At 44.2% G+C, this 10,033-nt stretch overlaps 1 protein-coding gene across 2 annotated transcripts; it reads right to left on the bottom strand.

Annotated features, from left to right (window-relative positions):
- Window positions 1-3,085: 3,085 nt before the first annotated feature.
- Window positions 3,086-9,458, bottom strand: NXT2 (nuclear transport factor 2 like export factor 2). Of its 2 annotated transcripts, XM_034064315.1 has the most exons (4): window positions 9,403-9,458; window positions 7,100-7,186; window positions 6,427-6,571; window positions 3,086-5,546 (listed from the first exon to the last, which is right to left on the bottom strand). In XM_034064315.1, exons 1-4 carry the CDS (start codon window positions 9,415-9,417, stop codon window positions 5,368-5,370), a joined length of 426 nt encoding a protein of 141 aa, XP_033920206.1. In that variant the 5' UTR covers window positions 9,418-9,458; the 3' UTR covers window positions 3,086-5,367. The 2 variants fall into 2 exon arrangements, with proteins under 2 accessions (XP_033920206.1, XP_005144576.1); XM_005144519.4 differs by lacking the exon at window positions 9,403-9,458 and having other exon boundaries at window positions 7,100-7,204.
- Window positions 9,459-10,033: the final 575 nt, after the last annotated feature.

The following is a 10,033-nucleotide window of genomic DNA, read 5'->3' as shown; positions in this document are numbered from 1 at the left end:
AATGATTCATACCATTGGAACAAACCCCTGTTCTTCATCCAGGGCAGCCTTGGCTGTAGTGATCATGAAATGGTGCAGCTCAAGATCCTCAGGAGAGTGAGAAGAGCATTCAGCAAGCTAACAGCAAGCCCTGGACTTCAAGAGAGCAGATTTTTGCCTCTTCAGGAGCCTGTCAGTAAGGTTCCATGGGATACAGCCCTAGAGGGCAGGGGGGCCCAAGACTGGTGGATGATATTCAAGGATCACTTACTGCAAGCTCAGGAGTGTTGTTGCATCCTGACCAGAAGGAAGTGCAGCAGGAGGGCCAGGAGACCTCCTTGGATGGATAAGGAGCTGCTGAGGAAACGTTGAAGGAAAAAAGAGGGTTGTAAAAGGTGAAAGCAAGGACAGGTGGCCTGGGAAGAACACAGGGATGTTGTCTGGGAAGTTAGGGACTGGGTTAGGAAAGCTAAGGCTCAGTTAGAGCTAAACATGGCTAGGGATGTGACAGATAACAGGAAGGGATTCTACAGGTACGTAGCAAATGACCAGGGACAATGTGGGACCTCTCCGGGAGCTACTGGGAGAGCTGGCTACCCTGGATTTGGAGTAGCCTGAGGTTGTGAATGGCTTCTTTGCCTCAGTCTTCACTGGCAAAGGCTCTGACCACACCACCCAAGTCTTGGAAGGCAGATACAGGGACTATGAGAACGAAGAACTTAGGTCCTCTGTAGGAGAGGATCAGCTTCGAGACTATCTTAAGAACCTGAATGTACACAAGTCCATGGGACCTGATGAAATCCATCCGCGGGTCCTGAAGGAGCTGGTGAATGAAGTTGCAAAGCCACTGTCCATCATATTTGAAACATCATGGCAGTCAGGTGAAGTTCCTGATGACTGGAAAAAGGGAAATACAACCCCCATTTTCAATAAGGGGAAAATGGGTGACCTGGGGAATTACAGACCAGTCAGTCTCACCTCTGTGCCTGGCAAAATCTCAGAGCAGATTCTTCTGGAAGGCATGCTAGGGCACATGAAAAACAACAAGGTGCTTGGTGACAGCCAGCATGGCTTTACTAGGGGGAAATCCTGCCTGACCAATCTGGTAGCCTTGTATGGGGCTACAAAAATGATGGACAGGGGTGGAGCAGTTGACGTCATCTACCTGGACTTGTGCAAAGCGTTTGACACTGTCCCACATGACAACCTTGTCTCTAAATTGGAGAGACATCAATTTGATAGGTGGAGCACTCGGTGGATAAAGAACTGGCTGGATGGTTGCATGCAAAGAGTTGTGGTCAACGGTTTAATGTCCAGCAGGAGACCAGTAACAAGTGGTGTCCCTCAGGGATCAGTGTTGGGATCGGTCTTGTTTAACATCTTTGTTGCCGACATGGACAGTGGGATTGAGTGTGCCCTCAACAAGTTTGCCGATGACACCAAGCTGTGTGGTTCTGTTGATACACTGGAGGGAAGGAATGCCATCCAGAGGGACCTTGACACACTTGTGAGGTGGGCTGATGCCAACCTCATGAAGTTTAACCATGCCAAGTGCAAGGTCCTGCACCTGGGTCGGAGCAATCCCAGGCACAGCTACAGGTTGGGCAGAGAAGAGATTCATGGTAGTCCTGCAGAGAAGGACTTGGGGGTGTTGGTCAATGAGGACTGGAGCACCTCCTGTATGAAGACAGGCTGAGAAAGTTGGGGCTGTTCAGCCTGGAGAGGAGAAGGCTGAGTGGAGACCTCATAGCAGCCTTCCAGTATCTGAAGGGGGCCTACAGGGATGCTGGGGAGGGACTGTTCATTAGGGACTGTAGTGATAGGACAAGGGGTAACGGGTTGAAACTTAAACAGGGGAAGTTTAGATTGGATCTAAGGAAGAAATTCTTTACTGTGAGGGTGGTGAGGCACTGGAATGGGTTGCCCAGGGAGGTTGTGAATGCTCCATCCCTGGCAGTGTTCAAGGCCAGGTTGGACAGAGCCTTGGGTTACATGGTTTAGTGTGAAGTGTCCCTGCCCAATGCAGGGGCATTGAAACTAGATGATCTTAAGGTCCTTTCCAACCCTAACTATTCCATGATTCTAGGATTCCAAGAAACAGCACAAGTATTTTATGCCAATTTAACTGTAGCATCCCAAAAGAACAAAGCAACATAAAATGAGTGACTGATAAAAACAACACCAGGAATGTACAAAAAAAGAGACCTCTTTAATCTTCAGTAGTCACAATTTAGAATGTGGAAGTGCTCAGCTCTTCAGCTGGCTTGGTTTCACTGCCTGGTTGTACATTAATAGCTTGGTATAAAACAGCAAAAAAGTGGTGGCAGTAACTCCTGTTCACAGTTTAGAGCACAAACATGATTGCTTTATAGATCCCTACTGTAAATTCTGAACATTCCAGCAGAGCCAGCAGCACTAAACCAGATGGATGGTTTGGTACTGAATGGAATAAAAAGCATTTGGATGCTCTTTCCTGCTATTTTGAGCACAGACATTTTAACAAGCAGTGCAGAGCTGCAGCATCCCGAACTTCTCCACCTAAGATGGAAGAAATCTTTTGTTTGTGCCATTAATTATTCGGTTGTAAAATCACTGATTTAATCCCATTATCACTACACTCCATAAAAATACTTATACACCAGCATTTTCAAACACAAGAGCAACAGCTAGTCATGGTAGCACGGAATCACCCTAAGTGATCCTCACTGGAGACAATGGCACTAGGCAGTACTTAACTGGCACTTCTCCCTAGGCTGAAGCAATTATCTTCTAGTAAGTTTATCTCCAAAACCCCTTGTATACGTACCAACTTCAATTCCAGTTATGCATCTTACTAAGTTTAAAGTGGGTTTGTGCAGCTAAGTCAGCTTCCTAAATGATGTTACAAGTAGCAGTGGCTTTTTTGTTTTTAAATAGAATGCCAAACCAGTTTGGGCTGGAAGGAACCTTAAAGCTCATCCAGTTCCAACCCCTGCCACAGGCAGGGACCCCTTCCACTGGAGCAGCTGCTCCAAGCCCCTGTGTCCAACCTGGCCTTGAGCACTGCCAGGGATGGGGCAGCCACAGCTTCTCTGGGCACCCTGTGCCAGCGCCTCAGCACCCTCACAGGGAACAGCTTCTGCCTAAGAGCTCAGCTCAGTCTCCCTTCTTTCTTAATATTCATTGCAGAAGTCAGGTTTTAAAGTGGCTTGCCTGTGAATAACATGAAAATAACTGAAAGGAACACTGGGCTGCAACATTGCCTCATATATTCAAAATCTCCCAATCTCCATACAAAAAGCTTAAAAACTACTATACAAATAAAAGCCTGAATAAAAATATCCAATAAGTATTTATTCCCAGGACAAGCTTATCAGGTACAGCTGTAAGTGTGTGTTCTGCTGACTGCCTTCAAAGTTCAACAAGCAAATGCTAACAGTTGAAACCATCAATACATTTCAACAGTCAAAACCTGTTTTGTTTATGCAAACACATGTGTAACACAGCTTATACAAGCAAGAGCAAGTCAGCAAACCAGAGGAGCACAGAACAGCAGCATCATTGCTCAACAACGCTCTGTCAGTAACAGGCAAATGTAGGGTTTTCTTTCCAACTTGTAGAAGAAACACAAATCTAGACGCCTGGAATACTCTGTTAAGAACAAACAGTAATTAAACAGACCAATCCTGTTACTACATACTGAAATAACTATTTACAGTATTTACAGTTTTCACAAATTCTGGACTTCTTGCACTGTTTTGCAAGAATTCATACTCTTCAGACTAAAAAAATAGTTACACAATAGTTCAGAACATAAACAGCTCCCAAATAAAGACAGGTAACTAATTCTGTAAGGCACCAGAGTGCCTTAAAAGGAAATAAAACCACTCATTTCACCTAAACATCCCATTATTCGTGAGACTCTAATGCAAACTGCACATTTTATGATGTCTTACACAAGCTGGATAATGCTCATTTTCACAGTTTTCTTGATTTAAGTCATAAAACAAGCGAGCCACAGTCATAAGTGCTTTTGCATTCAGGCTGCTGTTGCCTCTGTGATGTATATTAAGATCAGAGTTACAAGTTCCCCCATGTGTTGTCAGTTACAAGCAAGTGCACTCCCAGGTATATAGCTATTTTTTTTTACTCAGCTTAAAATAGAAATGTACCAGTTTGAAACAAATCTGCTGAAACTCAGATTTACTCTTGAGTTCCCAAGTTAACATGGACAGTGTTAACTTGCAGTCTTGGAAACTGTTTTAAAGCAGTTGAATGCTTTAAACCACAAATTTCAAGCAAGACAGACAAAAATTTCCAGAATCAATAATTTAAGGCAATACTTAATATGAAACCACAGTAAAAATCTGCATGAGAGGAAGACGGTATTTGTGTTTAGAGCTGTTCTTTTAGGTTGAAAATAATCAAAGCACCTATTCTGTATAACAGTACCGAAGAGAAAAATTGAAGGCTTCACAGTAATACACACTTTCAGTGCCACTTCTTTACTACAATGTGTCCTGAAAAGACAGTAGGAATTCAAAACTTGCAGAATGAATAGGGAAAAAATATCCTAAACTTCATAGCAACAGAATTAACAGTTAAAGCAAACAGAAATGCTGCAATGGACCCATTTCTTACAACTGCAAGACTTCAAAAGCAAAAAGAATCAGTTTGAAGTCCTTCACATGCATGTGACAAGAGCTGTTGGCAGAGGTGCTCCGAATCATTCAACATGCCCTACACATAAATCGATGCAAAATAACTACAACCACAGTCTGGGAAGCCCAAGACAAAAGGAAACCTGATGAGATTATTTAGTTCTTTTGTAACAGAGAAGGTAACGCTACCTTTCCAATGGATTATTTGAAATGACACACTCAGGAGCTGTATTTGCTACAAACATCAGAAATCAGTCAATCCTTCCTAGCCTCTTACGATAAAGAGTAGGTAACTTTCAGAATTCAATCTACATGCACAAGCATCTTCTTCAAAAGAGGCAAGATACTATTGTAAAAACAGATCTTTTCAACTTGGAAAACTATACGTTTGGTCCGAATTGCCCATTAAGAGAATTTTGCATTCAATTAGTAGTTTCAGCATTACATAAGAGAAGCCTGAAGTGGCAGCATAGCTGCATGTAAGGCATTTTAGGAATGATTCCAATGCAACTCACTGCCTTCAGCATTTTATTAGGTTCAACTAACACCAGCAACCTCTAACACTTTAAGATTGTTTACTTACTAAACCCAAAGTCATTGAGACCAATCCTCAAACACTGATTATAAACCCTCCATAAATGACAGGCGCAAGACGAAGAGCAAGTGTTCCCCATGCAGGACAACGGCTGTCCGTACAGCTGACTTCAACCCGTCCCGTGAGAGAGGTCACTTCCTCAGCCAGTCCTCACTAACTGGCCCAGTCCTGAAAGCGGAAGCAGTCACTGGCAATCTTCCACACTGTGTTGGTAGGGGTGGCCTGTGCTGTCAGCAAGAAGTTCTGGTTGAAGTAGCGCTGCTTGTCACCGTCAAATTTTACTGTCCCGCTTGTCACCACGAGGACTGTCGTCTGCCCTTGCGTAGCTTGCTCTTCCCAAGGAGAAAAAGCATTAAGAAAACAACTCAAAGACTACCAGGTAAAGAAGCAGGAAATGTACATGGTAGTTATATTAGTTGTCAGCTAACATCTGGTTACACATTTACGGGAAGTACAGTTTTGTTGCATCATTTCTGCACAGACACAGGTGTATTTGTTGGCCAGCACTGCTTTTTAATGGCTTTTCCATTTTCATCTCATGTTCATTTTAGAGCACTGTAAGAACCACCTGAGTTTTTGCTTAGAACACATACTCATTGATACACACATATATATTTATATTTAGCAAGCTGCACACACTTTTGTCCCTGCTATTCAAGATTATATCTTTTTCACAGTGAAGCACACGTGCATGACCACAAGCTTTTTCCTTACATTCCCAAAATGTCCATTAGAAATAATTCATTAACTTCTCAATTATGTAAGCCTTCCTATAGCAGTTATTAATGAGAAACCCAAAGAACTTGACATCTATTCTAGGTGTAAAGAAATCAAAGTACATACAGGTTAACAATCTGTTCCACATTATACTGCAGGTCAGCATCAGAGGCTACAGTAGAGGTCTCAACTCTCAGACACTGTCAAGTACAACACAACCTGATACACCAGACTTTTTCAGTACATGAAAAGACATCATATATATGAACTTCACAGAAAAGTCCTTAAAATATTTTCCCAGACATGAGAAAAAGTGTGGATTTGCTGCATCTCTTGATTTGTGTTTTATTTATGCACAACTTGACATTTCAACCCTCAGCATTTTTTCTCAGCTTGTTCCAAAAGAAAGATTAAACACTATTACAACTGCAGTTCACCTTCAACAGTTACAAAAAGACTGACAAATAAACGAGTGAAGTGGATATACAAGCTTACCGTGAACAGGCTGGCAGTCCAACACGTTAACCTGGAACTCACTAGATGGCAACATCTCAAAGAACTTACTCAGTTCTTCTTGCCCAGACATTGCATTACCATTCCAAATTAACGTTGCTTTGTCTAAATAAAGTCTTGTTAAAGCCTGAAAATATATATTTGGGGAAAATGTGTAAATGCATAGAATGGACAACATACAAACCAATATTCTTTGAATAAGGAATGTTGTGAATTATTAACTTCTTCTATTATTTTGATAGATAAAATGCCCTCCGGAAATAAAGGCTCCTCAAGACCCCCAGGAACAGAAGTGATAACTGCTAAGAAAAGTAGTTTGGGAAAAAGTTAACCTGAATCTTGACCTCAGAGACAAACAAAGCAAGTTTTATCTGCCTGTGTTGACCAAACCCTGTACCTGTAAAACACAGCTGGACACAAACTGAACTATTATCATTACAAAGTCAAAGGCACTTTCTAAAAGGGCACTTTTTATAACAGTGCTGCTCAGTAACACAAAATCCTCTGTGGGGCATTCTATGAGGAGCCGAGGTCTCAACTCAGGCAATAGGATACACAGTAACCAACTTCTGGGTGCTTTCAAGTGTAAAGGTAGTTCGAAAAGCCAGCAAAGATGCACAAGACGGTCCTAACTACGGTTACAATAGCTACATACCCTTCTTCTTTTATCCATTGTCTCATAATAAATGTTGACAAATTCATCTGCAGCTCTGCAAGCTTGATCCACGTAGGTTTTGAAATCCTGGAGAGAAGAAATCATACCAAATTACTTAGGCAACTTTTTTGCAGCCTGGTTATCTAGGTGATTTCTCCAGCAAGTCACCTTGGTTGGTCTTTTCCACTCTCACTGAGAAATTGTATCAAATAATGTTGAAATTGATCCCAAACTCCCTTTCTACTTTCAGGAGGTATCACATTTTAGCCAGGTGACAGCTTTATGATTCACTTTGAATACTGATATATTGATTGCATTTAAATTGCAAATATTTACACTACAAAATGGGCTACAGCTGGCTGCAAGTGGTGTGAATGTGCAAGTATTCAGGGGAAATATTTGCTGCTGTGATGCTGTTCTGAAATAAAGTTAAGGAACAAGATTTATTCAATGTGTTTCTGAAAATCAGCAAGAACCCCATCACACTGTGATAGTCTCACACTCCACAGTCTCATTTTTTAAAACACCTTTGTACACACATATATAAAATGTGAGTGTATATATATATATGTAGATATATAGACAGAAAAATGAGATGGAGAGAGAACATGCACACATGCTGAATGTATTCCAGTGTCAGTCACTCTAGAGCTATATCCACAGATAAAAACCTAACACTTCTCCTCACGTCTCTCAACTTATATTCATCCACAAGTAACAGCCTTTGTTGTTACATCCCTGCACTGTGATCTCATCCAGTTATTTTGTTCAGTTTGTTTGGCTGTTTGGTCCTTGATTTCTTACAGATCCTGAACTGTGACATCCTGGATTCTCAGTTTCCTGCCCTTATATCTATAAACCTGTGTTGTCTCTGTTAAGATACTCTGTTTAAAATACCACCCTTTATAATTATTCTATTTCAGCATTATATTTTCAGTATTTGCAACTTATAGGCCTATCAAATAATTCCTGCTCACTCCACAAAACCAAATACTCTCATGTTACTATATACTTTTCTTTTGCTCTCCTATAAGGGCACAAGCCTGCTCTTCATCTTCCTATCTTTGCCAGCAAATTCAGAAGCCACAGGCCAATTCCAAACATCTACAGCAAACTCATCTCAAAGATAATGCACTCCAGCAAGTGCCAAGAGAAACTCTTTGGCACTGTAAGACAGAGTATGAGACCTCCCACTAGAGGAACAGTGATTATAACTCAGCCTGTTAATGTTATTTAAAGTAGATAGCTGTTAGTCTCAATCAGCACACCCTTGCACACATACACTTTCTAACCAGCAGCCAAATATTGCCATTTAGCTGCCAAACAGCCAGAACTGAAAGACCGTGAGGAAGAGCATTATGGAAATGCAGGAGACTGCAATGAGCTGTTAGGGTACCTGCAGTGGATGTCAAATGGGAAATACGCTTTGGCAGTTTTGATACTCCTGACAAGTTCTTTATCACCATAGCCTGGAATACGTTTTTGAATTCTGAGAACAATTTACATTGGAAGAAGCTTCAGGAGGTCCAAATCCCTGCTCAAAGAAGAGACAACTGGAAAGCCTGAGCAGCTTCAGAGCCAGACCTGACTGCTCAGTGTCCTATCTCCAGTCATGCTCTGAACATCTCAGAGAACGGAGCTTTCCCAGTTTCTCCGGCCTCCTGTTCCAGTGTCTAACCACCTCACTCGGGAATCTTTCTTCCTAATATTTAATAGAAAGGCATAATTAAAACCAACTCACCCAACCAAAACCTCTCCCCCTGAAGACTCTGAGGACACCACCAAGAAAACAGCCAACTTAAACAGTAGAGGTTTAGACTGTATCTAAGGAAGAAATTCTTTACTGTGAGGGTGCTGAGGCACTGGAATGGGTTGCCCAGGGAGGTTGTGAATGCTCCATCCCTGGCAGTGTTCAAGGCCAGGTTGGATGAAGCCTTGGGTGATATGGTTTAGTGTGAGGTGTCCCTGCCCACTGGAACTGGATGATCTTAAGGCCCTTTCCAGCCCTATTCTATGATTCTATGCTAACCTAGACGGCCTCTGCCGACGGTGTCTGTCACACGGACCACACAACCACCGCCCGACCCCGGCCCCGTACAATGCCGAAGGCACACGGCACCGGGCCTGTCCTCCGCACACACCGCCGGCCCGAGGCGCTTCCCTCCCCACCCTCTTCCCCCTGCGGCCTCGCCCTCGGTATCAGCTCCTCCCCTCTGCCCTACGTGGAGCACCCTCGCCCCAGGGCGGACAAGGCCCCGGCCCCACACGCAGCTCCCCTCCCGAGGCCGGCGCGGCGGACTCACCACGGAGGCGGCCATGGGCGGACAACGCGCGGCGCGGAGAGTCGGCGCCGGATGTGCGCCGCCATCGGGGCCGCCGCTTCCGGTGCACGCATGACCGGCGAAACCCGTTCCGGGCGCCGGGCGGTACGGGGGGGGGGGGGGGTACGGTGCTGGTAGAGCGGCTGCTGGGGCGCTGTGCAGGGCAGGCGGTACCGGCAGCACCACAGCACAGCTCGAGGCACTGCGTGGTTCTGCTGTGGTGACACTCGGTTATGGTTAATGTGGTGATCACAGCATCCCAGAATGGTTTGGGTTGGAAGGGACCTTAAAGCTCATCCAGTTCCAACCCCTGCCACAGGCAGGGACACCTTCCACTGGAGCAGCTGCTCCAAGCCCCTGTGTCCAACCTGGCCTTGAACACTGCCAGGGATGGGGCAGCCACAGCTTCTCTGGGCACCCTGTGCCAGCGCCTCAGCACCCTCACAGGGAACAGCTTCTGCCTAAGAGCTCATCTCAGTCTCCCCTCGGCAGGTTAAAGCCATTCCCCTTGGCCTGTCCCTACAGGCCCTTGTCCCAAGCCCCTCTCCAGGTTTCCTTCAACCCCTTTAGGCACCGGAGCTGCTCTCAGTTCTCCCCTTCAGGAGCCTTCTCT

The sequence above is a fragment of the Melopsittacus undulatus genome, chromosome 6 (assembly GCF_012275295.1).
Source record: "Melopsittacus undulatus isolate bMelUnd1 chromosome 6, bMelUnd1.mat.Z, whole genome shotgun sequence".
NCBI lineage: Eukaryota > Metazoa > Chordata > Aves > Psittaciformes > Psittaculidae > Melopsittacus > Melopsittacus undulatus.
Note: the sequence above shows the minus strand (reverse complement) of the source record. Positions and strands in the feature narration are given on the sequence as shown.